At 39.6% G+C, this 20354-nt stretch overlaps 1 protein-coding gene across 1 annotated transcript in view; it reads right to left on the reverse strand.

Moving 5' to 3' along the window:
* Positions 1–4788: 4788 nt before the first annotated feature.
* Positions 4789–20354, reverse strand: part of abcb7 (ATP-binding cassette, sub-family B (MDR/TAP), member 7) — a 63231-nt gene continuing 47665 nt past the window's right edge. Inside the window, exons 13-16 of the mRNA XM_067456894.1 lie at positions 19932–20103; positions 19696–19799; positions 17740–17847; positions 4789–5462 (exon numbers count right to left, since the gene is read on the reverse strand). Of these exons, the coding sequence (XP_067312995.1) occupies positions 5247–5462; positions 17740–17847; positions 19696–19799; positions 19932–20103 (600 nt within the window). The 3' untranslated portion in view covers positions 4789–5246. The remainder of the gene's footprint in view (positions 5463–17739; positions 17848–19695; positions 19800–19931; positions 20104–20354) is intronic.

A 20354-nucleotide genomic window follows, 5' to 3' on the forward strand; every position in this document is an offset into this window, starting at 1 on the left:
TGGCCTTCTAATCATCCCCCTCTCCTGATTGGCTTCATCACCCGGTCTCCTCTCCACCAATCAGCTGGTGTGTGGTGAGCGTTCTGGCGCAATATGGCTGCCGTCGCATCATCCAGGTGGTGCTGCACACTGGGGGTGGTTGAGGAGATTCTCCTTCTATATGTAAAAGCGCTTTGAGTGTCTAGAAAAGCGCTATATAAATGTAATGAATTATTCATTATTATTATAATAATTAATGCCCAGCTTGGAGGAATGAGTTCCCTAGGTGCACTTGAGGAAGCATTAAAGGGTTAGTTCACCCAAAAATGAAATTGATGTCATTAATGACTCGCCCTAATGTCGTTCCACACCCGTAAGACCTCCGTTCATCTTCAGACACAGTTTAAGATATTTTATATTTAGTTCGAGAGCTTTTCTGTTCCTTCATTGAAAACGTATGCACACTATACTGTCCCTATCCAGAAGGACCAGAAAGGGAATAAAAACATCATCAAAGTAGTCCACGTGAGACATCTGTGGGTTAATTAGAATCACTTGAAGCATCAAAAATATATTTTGGTCTCAAAATAACAAAAACTACTACTTTTTTCAGCATTACTTTTTCTTCTGGGTCTGTTTTTAATCTGCGTTCGTGACTGCACAGTCTCCCTCAGACTATAAACGAAGCTTGCGCGCCAGATAACAAGTCACCAGCGTCACTGTACAGTCACGATTACGGATTGAAAACAAACACAGAAGAGAAGGCAATGCTGAATAAAGTCATAGGTTTTGTTATTTTGTGACCAGAGATTCGAATTAACCCACAGATGTCACATATGGACTACTTTGATGATGTTTTTATTCCCTTTCTGGACCTTCTGGAAAGGGACAGTATAGTGTGCATACATTTTCAATGGAGAGACAGAAAGCTCTCGGACTAAATATAAAATATCTTAAACTGTGTTCTGAAGATGAACGGAGGTCTTATGGGTCTGGAACGACATTAGGGGGAGTCATTAATTAATATAATTTACATTTTTGGGTGAACTTACCCTTTAATGTAGGGCTCTTAGAAGAAAAGGCTCCAAAAATAACCTTAAAGGGTTCTATCAGGCACCTCAGTCTTCATATATAGAACCTTTTAGATGCTCCATCATGGGATCATCATTTTATGGATTTAATTTTAATACATTAAAGGTGAAGTATGTAGCTTCAAAACAGGCCAAGTGAAGAAGGCGAAACGAAGGCTGCCTTCAAAGGATCCTTGAGACGTCCTTTGATGGCGCTTAATGACGTGGGAGCTGAGTTGTATATAGGAACATATTTCATAAAAATTGAAACATTTCGATTTTCAAATAATATGCACTGATGAATCAGACCAAGGAATTCATGTTGACTTATGCTCTATATTGCGTTCTGTTTTCTGAACATGAATACTATTTTACCAATACTTATGCTATTGCATGGCTGCTCTGTAAAAGTAACCAGCAATTTCGGTAACACTTTATTTTAGGGTTCAGTTATTAACTATTAACTAGTTGCTTATTTCCATGAATATTACTAGGATATTGGCAGTCTATTAGTACTTATAAAGCACATATTAATGCCTTATTCTGAAAGACCTTATTCTACATCCCTTAATCCGACCCAATACCTAAAATATTCTGCTAAAAAACGACCTTACTAACTATTAATAAGCAGTAAATTAGGAATTTATTGAGGCAAAAGTCATAGTTAATAGTCAATATGTGTTCACCATACTAAAGACATTTTTTTTTCTATTTACTTCACGAGTTTTTGCACGCAGGTTTTTTAAAGTAAATGTCACATATGGAGTTAAGTAAACTCTACTTAACTATGGTAAGTCAATTTAATAAAGAAAATAAGTAACTTGGCCAGTAAAAGGTTGAGTAATTTCTACTAAATTCTGTAGTATTTACTTCATTTTTTAGCACCTGATTATAATACGCAATGGTTCTGTAAACCTAGCTTTTGCAATGCCCAGAACAGCGGGAAACTAAAAGCAGAGCATTTTCTTGTTTTTAAAGTGAAGGCAAAAGCGAATACGATGCCGAAGCACATTAGGTTTGGTCACGTCTCTAAAACCCCCCATCTGAGTGGCAGCAGGATTTGAGGAAGGCCGTTCTAGTTAAGGCACTTGTAGATGCTGAGAGCCTCTTATTTCCTTTCAGACAACACAAGAGCTCGCCCGGGTTAAGCTCAACACAGAGAACGCACTCAACCGGTCACAGAATGTCCAAAAATCTCAGCTGCTAATGCTCAAATTTAGCACGTATATGCCATCAAAATTTGAATCTACATATGATGTGTTTTGCAGTGTAACTCATCAGATTTTTTCAGGAACAGGATGTATGCTGTGGTGAGGACATTAATGGGAACAGCTTGAACAGACGTAAAGCAGGATGTGTTATTTGTGATGCTCGCACAAAAGCTGAGAGGGGGGCCTCGTCAGGCTTTTACGTGCCCAGAGACGCCACAATGGAAAACCTGCAGATTCCATTTGTGAAAAACAAGTGAGAGTACGAGTGAGAATGTGCAGACCAAATGGCGCTCAACCATAAGGACAGTTCAGTTCATCTAATGAGGTGCTGGGCATTTAAGAGAGAGCTAAAGGAGAGCAGCTTACGTAATGAACTCCTAATGACATATACAATTATAATAGGATCTACATTATAATGCAATGTAATTTCCACGAACCCATGTCAACATTTGCATGCATGTAGTGCTATGAAAATATGCTTATAATTTTTCCTATTGTTAGTATTTATTACATTATTATGCTTTGCAGTTTTCTCTCTCTCTCTCTCTCTCTCTCTCTCTCTCTCTCTCTCTCTCTCTCTCTGCTCTGTAAACATATGGATTCCAGCAGGTCGCTTTGATTAAACAGAACATCTGCACCTACGCACGGCACCCGCCTCCAATCACAGCTCGTGTTATCACAAACAATTATTAAATAAGGTGATATAAATTCATCAAATATAATACATTGAGTCAGTGAGAAAAAAAGATGTCAAGATGATGAAAATTTAAAAATCTGGATATAACTATCAGATATTAGATATAAAATTCACACGTGTAACAATCGGAAATAAATGTTTTTCTTTTATTTTGAATACTGATGAGTCCACAAATCGGATTATCTTTAAAATAAAACAGAAATTAAGACCGTATAAATAATTTTTTTTTTATTTGATACTCAAATTAATTAAAAGCATAATGACAAACTTTTTTCCTTATTACATTTCTCTAAAATAATTTCACATTTAACATTTGCCCTGACTGCTCATGTATCAGTGTTTAGTTATGTTAGTTTTATTAATATTATGAATTAGTTCAAAATATATATTATGTTAATTTCATATTTAATTTTGGCTTTTGTCATTTTATTAAATATATAATTAACATTAAAATTAAATGTTTAAATATTGCTATTTCAGGTTAATTTATTTATATTTCAGTTAAAAAAATATATTTTTTTCCAGTTAATCATTTAGTGTGAGTGCTTTTTTGAGTGCTTCACAGCTTTTTTTTTTTTTTTTTAGCTTTTATTGCCAAGGCAACATTTCTAAGTTTATTGTGTGTATACACATATGAATAACACTGATTATCGTTTCATCACGGCTCCTGTTAGTGGGTGGGATATATTAGGCAGCAAGTGAACATTTTGTCCTCAAAGTTGATGTGTTAGAAGCAGGAAAAATGGGCAAGCGTAAGGATTTGAGCGAGTTTGACAAGGGCCAAATTGTGACGGCTAGACGACTGGGTCAGAGCATCTCCAAAACTGCAGCTCTTGTGGGCTGTTCCCGGTCTGCAGTGGTCAGTATCTATCAAAAGTGCTCCAAGGAAGGAACAGTGGAGAACCGGAGACAGGGTCATGGGCGGCCAAGGCTCATTGATGCACGTGGGGAGCGAAGGCTGGCCCGTGTGATCCGATCAAACAGACGAGCTACTGGAGCTCAAACTACTCCAGAAGTTAATGCTGGTTCTGATAGAAAGGTGTCAGAATACACAGAGCATCGCAGTTTGTCGCGTATGCGGCGGCTTAGCCGTAGACCAGTCAGGGTGCCCATGCTGACCCCTGTCCCCGCCGAAAGCACCAACAGTGGCACATGAGCATCAGAACTGGACCCCGGGGCAATGGAAGAAGGTGGCCTGGCCTGAAGACCCTCACACTTTAGTTTAGGGTCCAATTCTCACTATAAACTAATTACTGCTAATTAATAGTAAGGTAGTTAGGTTTAGGTATTGTGTAGACTTAAGGGATGCAGAATAAGGCATTAATATGTGCTTTATAAATACTAATAAACAGCCAATTGCCTAGTAATATGCATGCTAATAAGAGACTAGTTAATAGTGAAAATTGGACCCTAAAGCAAAAATAAAAAAAAACCTTTTGCTAGCAAAAATAAACGTTTATATAATGATAAAAGGTTCATTATAGAGGTCCATTCAAGCTATTGTATGTATTAAATACATTTTAATATATTAGTCCAGCCAAAAAAAAAAAAAAGATTCATCATTGACCTATTTATTCACCCAACGTACCTTCTTCATCTCAAACTTACAAATGAATGTATTTGAGTGAAACATTAACTGGCAGTAGAAATGTGACAACATCTTGCAAATACACCTCTATACATTCAGGGTCAAAATACACATCTCATCAAATAATCATTTGCAGCTTTTGAATGATTTCCACACACATCCTGTGGCCTGAAACAATCCAATGAACTCTTCAGCCAATTCTGAGTTTTATAGATGAAACCAAGCATGATCAGCTACAAGAAATGGTTCTCAGACACTCAGTGAAGTCAGTTTATTTAATACAATTAGTTAAATGTCATTCAGACTCAGATTCGGTATAAATTAACATTGGTTAAATGAGACATCAAAGGTGTCAATGTTCACAGAAAAACTCCAAATCTAACATACTTCAACAGAAAAAATATCTATGTGATGATATGTGTGCTTTATACAATGTGCTTTGAGACAAAAATATTGTATTAGTAATATGTACATACCCATAATAAAAACAAGAGTTCAAGATGACACGCACAAATCTTTTAAAACAGGCCCCAATCACAATGATAGCGTGTGGAAATAAAGGCATGACATTGGCTCTTGAGGTTATGCAAAGATCACAAAAAGGAAAAAGGACACCCCCTCAGTTTAGGATTAAATAACAGTCCAGTCCCGGTGATTTTCAAGGCTGGCAGGTGGTTTCTGAAGCGGGTCTGGGCATGAGCTCAGCACGAGCAGTTCCCGCAGCCCTTCACGCTGTTCATGATCTCCTCCTGCAGTTTCTTTCGTTCCTCCTCTTTCTGCGACATGCGCTCGGCTGCAGGCTCAGGCTTGCTTCCTTCAGACAAAATTTTGCTGTTTTGTGTGTTCCACAGCTCGGCGTACAGACTGTCCTGTGTGTTCAAGAGAGTCTGATGGTCGCCGCGTTCTGCCACCTTCCCCTGTGTCACGAGGACGAGAAGAGAAAAGGGAGAGCTGGGTGAGAAAGACAGGAGGGAAATGTGTGGCATGCTCTCCATTACCACCAAATAAAATAGTTCAGTTGTCCCTCATTTTGCAAAAACAAGCTCGATTGGTGGTGACATACAATGCCTTGAATTTCAGTCTGTTCTTCACATAAAGCTACTTGAAACACAGCATCTACAGCAGGGCTATTCAAATCTTGCCCTGGAGGGCCAATGCGCTGCAGCAGCTCCAAACCCTAATCAAACACACCTGAACATGCTTATCAATAGCCCCGTTTCCACCAAAATTACCCGGAACAATTTGTACCAGGAACTTTTTTACAGGAACTTTTCTCCCCCCCAGACCTGCAACTGTCTGCGTTTCGACCACGATAAAGTTCCGAGAAGATTAGGCAAATTAGTCCGGTGATGTAGGACTGCGCGCCACTGTTCCTCCAAATAGTCTGTGACGGACAGTAATCATTTTTGTGTACATCGATCGAAAGATTTAGTGGACTGTTTACATGAGACGTTATCTAAACCGATCTGGTGTTTACATGTGATGACTTTCAATCGCAATCATTTTGTCACATGCAGTTTGTCTGCCGCATCAAAAAAGTCAACGCTGTTTTCTCCAGAAGCTGGAGTGTGTTCACTGTAGCCATGGCAACTCTTAACAGCCACCAGGACTAATACAGTATTAAATAATAAGCTATTTATTTGTTGTAAAGTGTAATAATCATCTCAGAAAATTCTTCTGTCAGGCGCAGTTAAAGTAAAAACTGCCTGGGGCAATATACGCTGTGTCATTACTCCAACATTATCTTCATAACTTATGAAATAAAAAGCTTACCCCTCAGAAAAATTAACTTTCCTCTCTTTCCTCATGGCGCGCGCTGTCACGTCATGTAAGGACGCACACTTAAAAGTAATCCGTCAGGTCGTTTTCATGGTGAACAAAAATGAATAACGAGTATAGAAGAGATTCAAGCTGTGCCGCTTTTGCTGGTTATGTATCGGTTTACTAAAGAGGTAATTAACAACGACAGAAAAGAGCACTAATATGCAGATTCAGCAGCATGCAGCATAGTCAGAAAGCTTGTAAAGCTAGATTTAAAATGACAATGTATATTCTTATCAGCTATTACGGACATTGCACGTGAGTTGGCTGAGACAAACGCGCGCCATCAGACAGAGAGCAAGACTGATATTTACTGAATATCTTACTGAACGTAGACCGAACCTCGCAAAAGACTTTTAAAAATGCCGGTTGAAATAAAAGGCTGCGTGAGCTAAACCAATCAGCATGTTCAGCGCCCAAGTCCCACCCTCGAAAGTTCCTGAACTTTGAAAAAGTACTACCTCGCGAGCAGGGCCGTTTGGAGGGGGAAATATTTACCCGCAACTTCATTTAGACCCTGGTTCCTGCGGTCTAAACACACCAAGTACCACCCAAAGTTCCTGGGTAAAGTTCCTGTGGTGGAAACGGGGCTAATGTCTTTAGGATCATTAGACAATCATAGGTGGGTGTGTTTGATCAGGGTTGGAGATGAACTCCCGTGCATTGGCCCTCCTTAAATTCTGGTGACGTGTTTTTGATGAAACTCCTGTGTGTAGAGTTTGTTTTATGTCACGTCTCCTTTTGGAATCCATGTTGAAACAAAATTTATTTAAGTATCGCCACTAGGGGTGACCTAGCCTAGAAATCTAGACGCACCCTAGCGGCAGCAAATTTAATTTGCCCGCAAGTGTCGTCTAGGAACTCTCAATACCATTCTGAGCTGTGTTCCTCAAAATCTGGACGGCCCAATCACATCATGTATAGAGTCGGCGGGCGGGGCCATAATGACAACGGCCGAGTTGCGTTTGCGTGCTTCTAGTAACACAGAAACTGAAGAACAGCGGCGGTCTTTCGAATCAGCTCTGACCGCGACTCTGGAAGACTTGAAGTTAAGCTTTTCTCTGAGAAAAGAACGGCACTGAAGTCATTCTTAAAAAGGGAAGATGTGTTCGGAGTTTAGCTGACTGGATACGGGGAATGTTTAATCTATCAGCGAGCTCTGTTTAACCTTCGTTGCTCTGGTTGGTTGTAGCGCTATCCTATCGTTTATCCCGCCCCTCGGATTGCGCCCTGTCTATGGTGAGTTTCCAGACCAAACATCTTGATGTGGGTCTGGCTTGTCAGGCTAGGGGTAACCCCTAATAGTCGCAGATTCGATGCATCGATATGCAGGACCGGATTCGACCACTGATCTCATGGTCGAATCTTCGCTGAGCGATCGCCCCTTTAAGGGAACTGAGCTTCGCACCGGACGAGCCTCGCCTTCGAACACATACACAGATGGCGGCATTCGATGCCTGTCCGCGACGATTAAATGTATATTTCCCTCAAATCGTGAATGTACTGATTTCACCCTGTGCTACAGGATACACTCATCTTGCAGCTCTTCTGTCAGAAGTCGATTCAAGATTGAGCTTGCGCGTATATAATGTCCACGTCTGCCTGAAGTGAGATCCTTTTAGTTTGTTTAGATTGTTTTAGTTTTATTTATCAAAATGTTCTTTTTTATATATTTGTGTGATGTTCTGTGTTTCGATCGCAGCTTTTAAATGTTATGAGAGAACGGTTAATTTACGAATGTGTAGTGTAGCCTAGTTTTGATCACTTTATTAAAAGTGGTGGCTGTGTGCCGTGTGTAAAGTAAAATAAAAATAGTCTTAGCCTCCTGCTGACTAGTGTCCTGCCCTTCCCAACCCGTTTATACCGTTTATTTTTTTCCGGTCTATGGTTTACACACACAAAGATGATTCGACTATCGGTCGACCATAGAGAGATTCGAAAATTCTGATTCGAATGTGTAAATCCTTAGTCGGGGACACCCCTAATCGCCACTAAAGGTTGCTTATTCAAGACAACAACTTAGCTTGATAACGCATGAATGAGCGTGGAATCATGGGAGTTGTTGTTGTTGTCATGCATGAAATCATGTTCCTAGATGAGCTATTAAAGAGTAAACCGAGCCTGATCTGCCGGTGATTTGATTCCGCCCAGCGAACTCAGTCTGGAAACCTGTACGTTCATTTCTTCTGCTTCTATTACACTTTTGCGGGAACCATTCACAGACTGGCTTATCCACCCGGCGCGCCATTGGCGGGTTTAACACGATGACGGACAGAGAAGCGATGGATCGTTTCCTGTTGATCGCGCCTCTTGTGGTCTGAATTGTTGAAGGACTATCCAACTGTGTACATTTGAAATATGCTCGTTGATCACGCCATCTAAAATTGAGCTTGGTCAGGTGATATCCAGACAAACTAAAGGGGTCATGAATTGAGAAATACAATTTTACTTGAGATTGACATATAAGAGATCATCTACTATAAATATCCTGTAAGTTTCAGAACTGAAAACGTCCTTGTTAGTCCAAAAAACGCTTTTATTGTAAACAAGCCCAGAGAACGACTCAATGTGGAAAGTGCCTACAAATCAACGGCTAGGAATGTGCTTATTTAATCTCAACAATGTGAACGTCTCAGTTGAGCATAATTAATTTGTATTCGGTATATTTCACTGTGGATTCTTTGGTAAATCAGTCGCAATTTCAGCGCAGGCTTTGCTAACAGACTTTTACGATATGAACTCGACAGTAATGCCACAACATGTAAGCGTGATAATTCTAACGCCTGATCTGTGATCAGTGATTTCTGATGTGTAATGATTCATGTACAGTCAGATGTTCTTTGTCTGTGTGTCAGTAAATCAATGAGAACGCTTCCTTTACAATCGCTCGAGCTTTTAATCAAACAGTTTATCAGTGACTGAGTTCTGGACTCGAACCTAAACTCCAGTAATAATCACCAAATCTCGTATTTACATTGTGTTTGCACTGTTATGATGAAAGCATTCGTTAGTGAGCAGAAATCGAGTCACATTGATGAGATCACTGTGTTCATGAGCTCAAAATGTCTGTGATCGGCTACAATGATCATCACTGCAACCTTTCATGCCACCATCTAAATATAATGCTATAATCAGCACCATTAGTTAACCTTCAGAGGTGTAATATAGAGACAGTTTACATGTAATACTAGCAATTTCATATACAAAGATGTCAGCCAATCACAGCAGTAGCCGTTTACACTGAAGACTCGCAGCAGCCAGTCAAAGCAGTGGGCGTTTACACTGAAGACTCACAGCAGCCAATCACAGCAGTAGCCGTTTACACTGAAGACTCACAGCAGCCAATCACAGCAGTAGCCATTTACACTGAAGACTCGCAGCAGCCAGTCAAAGCAGTGGGCGTTTACACTAAAGACTCACAGCAGCCAATCACAGCAGTGGGCGTTTACACTGGAATCTCACAGCAGCCAATCACAGCAGTGGGCGTTTACACTAAAGACTCACAGCAGCCAATCACAGCAGTGGGCGTTTACACTGGAATCTCACAGCAGCCAATCACAGCAGTGGGCGTTTACACTAAAGACTCACAGCAGCCAATCACAGCAGTGGGCGTTTACACTAAAGACTCACAGCAGCCAATCACAGCAGTGGGCGTTTACACTGAAGACTCACAGCAGCCAATCACAGCAGTGGGCGTTTACACTGAAATCTCACAGCAGCCAATCACAGCAGTGGGCGTTTTCACTAAAGACTCACATCAGCCAATCACATCAGTGGGCGTTTACACTAAAGACTCACAGCAGCCAATCACAGCAGTGGGCGTTTACACTGAAATCTCACAGCAGCCAATCACAGCAGTGGGCGTTTTCACTAAAGACTCACAGCAGCCAATCACAGCAGTGGGCATTTACACTAAAGACTCACAGCAGCCAATCACAGCAGTGGGCGTTTACACTAAAGACTCACAGCAGCCAATCACAGCAGTGGGCGTTTACACTGAAGTCTCACAGCAGCCAATCACAGCAGTGGGCGTTTACACTAAAGACTCACAGCAGTGGCAATGGCAATATGGCAACATTATAAGTGCACCCCAGGAAACATTATAAAACAATGCAGTTCACGGTCCCTTTAATAAATAATTTTGTTAATTAATCCTGTTACTTTATTTGATCGTATTTCATCACGATAAACGAGCATTTCTTTGTTTTTACGAACAGAGCGTTAAGCCTGACAATCAGCAGATGCAGCTTAACCAGTTCTGAACCCAGAACATTCATTTAACTTTCAATGAGGTTCGTTAAGACCCCACAAGGTTAACAATAAATATCTATTTTTCCACCAGGGTCGTTGTGCGAGAACAGCACCGAAGCACAGCAAGGTTTTGAAGAACACACACAAGGAAAAAACCCTGAGCGTTTATGCAGGCTTTGCCGTAGGATGGTTTCATGAGGCCAGAGGGCGTTATTCAGCATTTAAGGCTTTGTTTCTTTTATTGATGCCTTGATATTCACCAGCATAACGCTGCCTGCAGACAGAACGAATGTGCAGCTGCATCCAAATTGGAAGAACTGGGCAAAACAAGAGATTTAGGGCCATGAAGGGGCACTGGCGGAGAGAGAGAGCGTGTGTATGTTTGAGGAAGGTCTAAAGAGAGCCGAGACACAGAGCGGTGTGGGCGTACATGCAGCACTGGCTCTTAAAAGACTGCCAGCAACAAAGCAAAGTATGAAATGAGCTTGAACAATGACAAGTGAATGCGTCTCCCGGCTGTTTGCTAGTTACTTGCATCAATTGCGACGCCACTTTTGCCAAGCAAGACTCAAACACAGATAGTATTTTTAGCAGGAGTGTCGTTTACAGCTTGGATGTGGTGCAATTACAACCCATTTTAGATACTGCTGGGCGAACGCAACGTTTCGCAACAATATTTGCTTCTGTTCAGTGGAGGTTCGTTTAAAGTGTTGTTTTTTTTCCAGCTGCAGCGGCATCACATGCTCCACCCCCCCCACCTGCATCCAGATTGAAAAGGTCTCCACACATGGGAGACAAACAAAGGTGTCGCTGAGCATTGGGCCAAAGGTATTTCCACTGTTAATGAGCTAAAAACCTAACGGCACGGCCCCCGCACACAGCTGAAGGCGCTGAGAGACTGCTCTTTATAGTCATGAGCGCACAACGTCGCGCTTCAGAAGAGTGTATCAACTTGCATTCTTCTACTACACACTAAGAGTAGGAATGATACTTCTGAAAAGGGATACTGGAACTTCGGTACCATACGAGTCTTTCCACAGTAAAGGCCAGCTCACACACCAAGGACATTAAGGCCACGTGTCCACCAAAGTGTCTTTAGCCAGCTGAAAACGCCTTGCTGTGGGCTGTTTTTTTCAGTTGAGACTGTTTGCTATTAGGCATGTGCCGATGTCAATTTTTCATGTTGCAATTAATTGCTGATCTTTTATCACGGTATGTGATATTATCACGATATTGAAATAAGTTGCAAAAAAAGTGTTGTCATAGCATAACAGCTTTAAGAACTATTTTTGTAATAACAAAAATAACTGAATGTTTAAATACAATAATACACCAAAAATATATACAGCTCTGGAAAAAATTAAGAGAAATCAATGTTATGTGGTCTCTTGATTTTTTCCAAAGCTGTAAAAGTACAATTTTCAAACAGATTAAAGTGCAAAAGAATTAGGCTATAAAGAACAACAGGTAACACATTAATATAATGTCTCATTATTTAATGCATTAACTAAGATTGAGCAATAGTTACATTTGCTACAGAAATTATAATTTTTTTGGTAATGTTAGTTAAGAAATACTGATGATTGTTAGTTTTATCTTAGGTCCATTAAAAAAGTTATTTTGTTATTAAACAGTAACTAAGAAGTTCACATTACTTAGAATAATTAATTTTTTATAAATATTTTTCATTGTCAGTTTGGTAATAATGAATTAACATGTTAACTAATGAAGTCGTATGTCTTTTGGACAAATAATCCAAAAAATTCTAATCATTAGGGCATGTTGTAGTCCAGATTAAAACATAATTTTTAAGTTTGAAAATAAATAGCCTATTAAGTCTTTAAGTATTAAGTATTAGGTGCTGTGATGAACAACATTGAGATTACAAAAAACGAATGGCTGTTTTAAAAACTTCACTAGCGCTTGCTTTTGTTTGCGGGGTTTCCGAGGTAACCACTGCATTCTGCCGTTCATCAGCGCCCTCTGCTATCACTGAGCGGCACTTCAGCAGCGCGTCTCCTTCACTTGTTCATGTGCTTCTCATTTACATCTGAGCGCGTGTCCCTTTGACGCAGAATACAGCGGTGTTGAGCATTTATACGGTTGATGGGCAAAGTATTCTTGAGTGCATTATAAAAAATTTAATAATTGTTAATAAATTATTATTTACGATATTTTGAAATGCCCTCGATAACAATATCATGCATATTCATTATCGTGATATATTGCATTACCGAAAATCGGCACATGCCTTTTTTCTATGATCAGGAATATCCACGGAAGTGTTACTAGTATTTCATTTCACAGGGTTTGTTTCTGTATTGATTCTATATAAAAATGTCGATACAATATCAAGTATTTGCTCTGGCTCTTGTTTTTAATGACTTTGTTCTGTTATTATGCTGCTTCTTCTCATCTGTTGATGTTGTACAAGCAGAATGAGGCGGTTGGCCGGTGTTGTATTTGTCCCGCTGTGATTGGACGGCTGGGAAAACAGTGACAGTGAGAAGCGCTGCGTTTTACAGTACAAACGGCTCCTCCCGCAGTCTCTCTTGAAGCCAATACGGAAGTAATATAAACTGCACATCCTCGACTGGCCACTAGGGACCGGCTTCAGAAGGGAGCAGAATCTCATTGAGTGCCATATTCACATTCCCAACTTTACAGCAGAAAAAAACATGTTTACAGCCTGGTACAAATTGTGGTTTTGGTCTATACGGCTAATTCTGAATTCTAATTCTGATTTGTGAGTGATCCCACAATTACTTAAAGTGAGATTTAAGTAATAAATGCAAAAGCAACGTTAATATTTCTCCAGAAAATATACTTAATTTTTGGAATCTGATTACATATAACCAGTTAATACCCAGTACTGCGTAGCAACACAATTATTTCAACTGGGAACCTTCTTTTCCCATGAATGCATTGATATTGATTTGAAAAGACATAGGAAACAATGCAGTACATCATTGACAAACTCCAAACCCATTTCAAGGGCACATTTGAAGGATATATTCATTGTGTTATAAGCTCTTTTTCACAAACAGACTAAATGTACAAAGTCACGTGTTCAGTGACAGCAGCGAGAGCTTTTTTTCCTTCATTGATATGAAGGACACAGAAGAGACGTTCAAATGATGTGAACGTTTTCGTCCAGTTCATTCAAACATCTGAAACTAAACTGATCACACCAAATGTTTCCATGAAGACCAGCATTTCAAGAAGGACCACTAAAAACATTTGGACCTTAATGCAAAATACTACAGTATATGCAGAGGATGCTAATTTTTCCCAGGATCCCCTTCACAAGACTCACATTAAGGCTTTAAACACAAGCTGCTTTGACATCCATGTGGAAAGTGGTATGGCTGCACATTTTATCAGAATTAGCGAAATATTGAGAATGTACATATCACGCGATATGCATATTACAATGGCATGCGATATCTGAATGAATTTAATAGGCTACTTCAAAATGTTGCAAAGTCTACGCATATAGTAGAGAATAGACAAGACAGCGTGCGATCCCAAATTCAGCTCTCTTTCTGGGAGTCTTTCTATAGTCAATAATCACACAGTTATGTCAAAATGCCTGTTTTGGCGAGTATTCAACACATGTCTTAACTCATTTTTCTGAGATTTTAACAGAGGTATGCGTGTTGAACTTCACTGAAGTCAATGTAAGCATCTGATAAATTTTATGGTTGTGGAAAACAGGTTCATTTTGAGTTTTTTTCCACTATTTTTGTCTTCCGGGTATAAAATCTACATCGCGACCACATTTTAACGTGTCAGTGCACTATAATACTCCAAAGATGCACTGTGTATATAATTATTCACAAGACTTAATTATTCATTTTTTTATCTTATGAAAAGATACAGTCACTTAATTATTAATGATACCACACAGTGCTTTCCAATGACAGACGTGTCAAACTTTGAGATCACGCAGTAGTAGATGAGAAAGGCGTAGTTTGCACAGTAATTCAGAGTCGGATCTGTGAAGTGTGGCCGTGAGAGAACAATAGAGTAAACTTTATAGTTACTTACACAATTTGTATCTGATATGAATAAAATGTTGTTAATTTTTAAGTTTAACGAATTGTTATATTCACTTCCATAGACATCAGTGTGTATTTTACAAATGAAAATACATTATATTTCAATACATTATAAATGTATTGTTTTGCTAGTACATATGTGCATTTAAATGTCTGAAACCTAAAAATAAAAAGATTGAAAACACTGAATAGTTGTGATATATGAAAAGGGCTGATCACGTTCGTCTCTGGCTCAGTGCCTGCCAAAGAGCGAAAGCACATTTGAATTTATCAGTTGATCATGTGATGGACCGATCTAATCACACCAGTCTGATCGTCAAAGGGTTAATCTAATATATGTAGCCCCTTTAAAATGATATTGTCTGGTTTGTGACATAACTTTTTATGTAATGCTAAAACACTGCTGTTTACTTTTAGAAGTTTTAGTGATGTTTTTTCCCCCCAGAAAGACAACATAGATGACATGAAATATTTAAACTGAGAAAATTTATAATTTTAAGGGGAAAATAAGTTGATTTTAAACTTCATGGCATTAACACATCTCAAAAAAGCTAGGACAAGGCCACGTTTACCACTGTGTGGCATCTCCTCTTCTTTTTATAACAGTCTGCAAATGTCTGGGGACTGAGGAGCCAAGTTGCTCAAATTTAGGAATAGGAATGTTGTCCCATTCTTCTCTAATACAGGCTTCTAGTGGCTCAACTGTCTTAGGTCTTCTTTGTCGCATCTTCCTCTTTATGATGCATCAAATGTTTTCTAAGGGTGAAAGATCTAGACTGCAGGCTGGCCATTTCTGTACACAGATCCTTCTTCTACACAGCCATGATGTTGTAATTGATGCAGTATGTGGTCTGGCATTGTCACGTTGGAAAATGCAAGGTCTTCCCTGAAAGAGACGACATCTGGATGGGAGCACATGTTGTTCTAGAACTTGGATATACCTTTCAGCATTAATGGTGCCTTTCCAGGTGTGTAAGTTGCCCATGCCACACGCACTTATGCAGCTCCATACCATCAGAGATGCAGGCTTCTCAACGGAGCGCTGATAACAACTTGGGTTGTCCCTGTCCTCTTTAGTAAGGATGACCAGGCTTCCCAGTTTTTCAAAAAGAACTTCAAATGTTGATTTGTCTGATCGCAGAACAGTTTTCCATTTTGCCACGGTCCATTTTAAATGAGCCTTGGCCCAGAGAAAACGCCTGCGCTTCTGGATCATGTTTAGATATGGCTTCTTTTTTGACCTATAGAGGTTTAGCCGGCAACGGCGAATGGCATGGTGGATTGAGTTCACCGACAATGTTTTCTTGAAGCATTCCTGAGCCCAGGTTGTGATTTACATTACAGTAGCATTCCTGTTTGTGATGCAGTGCCATTTAAGGGCCAGAAAATCACAGGCACCCAGTATGGTTTTTCGGCCTTGACCCTTACGCACAGAGATAGTTCCAGATTCTCTGAATCTTTGGCTATTATGTACTGTAGATGATAATAACTTTAAACTCTTTGCAATTTTTCTCTGAGAAACTCTTTGCTGATATTGCTCCACTATTTTTCGCCACAGCATTGGGGGAATTGGTGATCCTCTGCCCATCTTGACTTCTGAGAGACACTGCCACTCTGAGGCTCTTTTTATACCCAATCATGTTGCCAATTGAACTAATAAGTAGCAAATTGGTCCTTCAGCTGTTCCTTATAGGTACATTTAACTTTTCCGACCTCTTATTACCACCTGTCCAAATATTTTTGGAATGTGAAGCTCTCATGAAACCTGAAATGAGCCTACATTTTGCCTAACATTTCAAAATGTCTCACATTCAGCATTTGATGCGTTACCTATATTTTATTGTGAATAAAATATAAGTTTATGTGATTTGTAAAGGATTGCATTCCTTTTTTATTCACAATTTGTACAGTGTCCAAACTTTTTTGGAATTGGGTTTGTAATTATACATAGTACACACATTTATTTTAATGTGATCATTTGTACATTTTTTAAGTATTTACCATACTTTCAATATAAACATTTAAATATGAAAAATATGCAATATGAATAATTTCAAATAAAACAATTTTCTTTATAAAAATAATCTTAATAAAATACTTTTCCAAAAGGTACATCTTGAAAAGGGGGGGGGGGGGGGGGGGTATCTAGAGTGTATCAGATAATAGTGGTCAGGTCAATTTGTTGATTGTGTTCACAAGTGGATGCATTTGGTTTAGGCTGAACAGTTGAGCTTGATCTATACACCACATCCCAGTGTAAATGTATGTCATTCTCTTCTATAAAAACCCGCCCTGAAACGATCAGATGTCGCCCACAGGCTGACAGACACAATAAGCAAATGGCACATGGCTGTTTCTTTACAATGTTCATAACAACACAAGCAGTATGAATCTTTCAACGGAGATACGTGAGCTTTTGTTTCTCGCCTGCATCATCTCTCCGCTCACACACTCTCCATTGATGCCATGCTGGACTCACAGGACAGACAGCTGATGCTGCGCTGCATGTTAATACAACAACTAGCACACAAATAAAACTCAATAGTCATGCAATCCCTAATAAATGTCAGTCCCGATTTCATAAATCAAATTGTGTTGACTTTTGGCACAGGCCTCGTATTGACACATCAGATGAACATTTCCTCTGGGTTCAACTAATCTCACGTCACTGTTTCACGTAGCCATATCCTGTATACATTCAAAGCACAGAATGCGGGTTGCAATCCCGCGGGTTGTTTTCCATTTCCGGAAGTTGAATTCCGACCTCAATTATGTGATAGACCAGATATGTGAATTTTAGCAGGCAACCTTGGTAAATAGCACAAATTTCTACATAATTACTCCTCTATGGATCAAGTCCAGACCGAGCTGCCCGAGCTCAAATGTTGTGGACGGGGCAGAGTTTGGCTGGCATCCGGGCTATGGCTGCCCTTTAACAAATGTTGATGTGATATAGTTGACTTATTTTGGCTATTCTTGAATTATGCATCCTGAACTTGATTTCTGTACGCTACACCACCTGTCACAGTCACACACATTTAGAGGTTTCAGGCGAGCTTACCTTATTTAGTACAATAATCTCATCTGCATCCACAATGGTGGACAGCCTGTGAGCAATAAAGACAGATGTTCTGTCAGTCACCATCTTCTTCATGGAAGTCATAATATTCTGCAAAGAAAATGAGACAAAAAAAAAATATCATGGTGTGTTTAAATAATGTTGTTTCTGTTTTATCTTCACTCCTCTGAATGAGTCTGCAAGGTTGAAAAAGCTTTAGTGATATTTTTAAGAGGTTTCATTAAGAAACCGTCTGCCACATGACAGCAACATTTCTCTGCAATAACAAGCGCTGATATGATTGACAGGATTTATATGAAGACCTTCAGACAATAAGATACATACCGTACAACGCCAACCGAGCAAACACTTCCTTGACTATAATAAGGCATAAAGCCTCATGAAAATGAAAAAGCTTAGTGTAAATATCAAATGAAAAGTGTTCTCAAAACATCTGGGGAAAACTGTGAAAAGCAGTGCTGAGCAGATATTCTCTCAAATATATGTGATCCACACTGCTAAATAGTTCAAAAACTAGGCAGATAAACTAAATGGGTTTAGTCTTTTAGCACACAAAAGGAGCAAGAACCTTCTCTATCTGGCAATATCTTGTCTGTCTGGCTGGCTGGCTTTTAAGGGGTCATGTCATGAGGAAGCAAATTTAACTCGATCGGAGGTTGAGTGTGTGTGTTTGAGTGTGTGTTTGTTTGTGTGTGTGTGAGTGTGTGTGAGGGTGTGTTTGAGTGATCGAGTAAGTGAATGAGTGTATGTGTGTTCGAGAGTGATCGACTGAGTGATCGAGTGAGTGTGAGTGAGTGGGTGTGTGTGAGTGATCGAGTGAGTGGGTGTGTGAGTGATCGAGTGATTGAGTGATTGATTGAGTGACCGAGTGATCGATCGAGTGAGTGATCGATCGAGTGAGTGATCGATCGAGTGAGTGAGTGATTGAATGAGTGAGTGATTGATTGAGTGATTGAGTGAGAGAGCGAGTGATAGAGTGAGTGTGTGTGAGTGATCGAGTAAGTGAGTGATCGAGTGAGTGTGTGAGTGATCGAGTGAGTGATTGAGTGATCGAGTGAGTGTGTGAGTGATCGAGTGACCGAGTGACCGAGTGATCGAGTGAGAGAGCGAGTGATTGAGTGAATGTGTGTGTGAGTGATCGAGTGACAGTGATTGAATGAGTGTGTGTGTGAGTGATAGAGTGACAGTGATAGAGTGATCGAGTGATCAAGTGAGTGAGTGTCGCTACTATTTTCCTATTTTCTAAACTATTTTCCTAAACTTGTTTTTTAAATTCTGAAAATCTGAAAATGCAATATATCAAAAGAAAGAATAGCCCCCTCATAGCGCCCCCTAGCGTATAACAGTGGAAACACTGAAACCTGGAAAATTCCATGTTTGACGGGGAAAGGGTTAAAAATGGATTCGTGAATCCAGCCGGATTCATTTCTCAACTTTTTACAAATCACTAAAAACATTCCCGACTGTGTTCACAAGAACACTTGCCGAGACAGGTATTTTGACATTTATTGTGATCGAGAGAAGAATTGTAATTGAATTGTAATTTTGTAATACGATGGTCTTGACTGGTGTTAATGTCAAGCCCTGGTTGTGTGACATACATCATCTTCCATGTTGTTACTGCCACGAGACCTACCAGCGTCATTTGAGTCTCCTGATTCCCAATTTTCAATTCGATATATGCATGAATTTGATTCTAGTTTACTGTTTTGTGTTATGTTTCTTATTTGACAGCGGTAGACAGTTCAATAGGTCTACAAGAGAAAAATAATAATAATTGAATTAATTGTAAACCTTAAAATTTATTTAGTTTTTTTCTTCCTAAGGTAGTCAAGCGAATATTATAAAACAGACAGTACCGGACTGTGCAATTGTGTTTTCATAGCTGTTCTTGAGGAATATACTACTTAAACTGATAGAAAAGTCCAAGGCTCTTACCTCTTCAGTGATTGAGTCTAGTGAAGATGTAGCCTCGTCGTAAAGTAAAATGGGAGGGTTCTTAAGGATCGCCCGTGCAATGGCCACACGCTGCTTCTCTCCACCTGACACAAGAAAAACATGCATCAAATCACTCAAAAAGAAACTGGTCTATTGCTCTAAGCCAAAAGGTGTTCTTAAAGGATATTACATTTCTTTTCTGAAATTGAAATCATGAGACAGAATGAGGAATGTACCTGAGAGCTTCAGGCCTCGTTCTCCGACCTGCGTCTCATATCCATGAGGCATCCTGAGAATGGCGTCGTGGATTCCAGCAAGTTTGGCCACACGGTACACGTCCTCTGCTGTGGCGTTGATGTTACCGTACAGCAGATTGTAAAATATGGTATTGTGGAAAAGCACAGCATCCTGAAATTATATTTACATTTGATTTCTCAGTAGATGCTTTTTAACCAACATGCGATAAAAATAAGTTTCATGAGTTTATTATTATTATTTTTTTCACAGCCTGAGTATGGTTCCCATGGTACTATTCTTATAATAGAGACATTACTGAAACATTTTTGCTGTTGCATTTTTTTTTAAGTAGATGATAATTACATCTGATAGTTTTCAAGATGTGTTCACACTGCCAGCAACTTCGTCTAGTGGGCGTTCCC

This window comes from Pseudorasbora parva, chromosome 11 (genome assembly GCF_024679245.1).
Source record: "Pseudorasbora parva isolate DD20220531a chromosome 11, ASM2467924v1, whole genome shotgun sequence".
Lineage (NCBI taxonomy): Eukaryota > Metazoa > Chordata > Actinopteri > Cypriniformes > Gobionidae > Pseudorasbora > Pseudorasbora parva.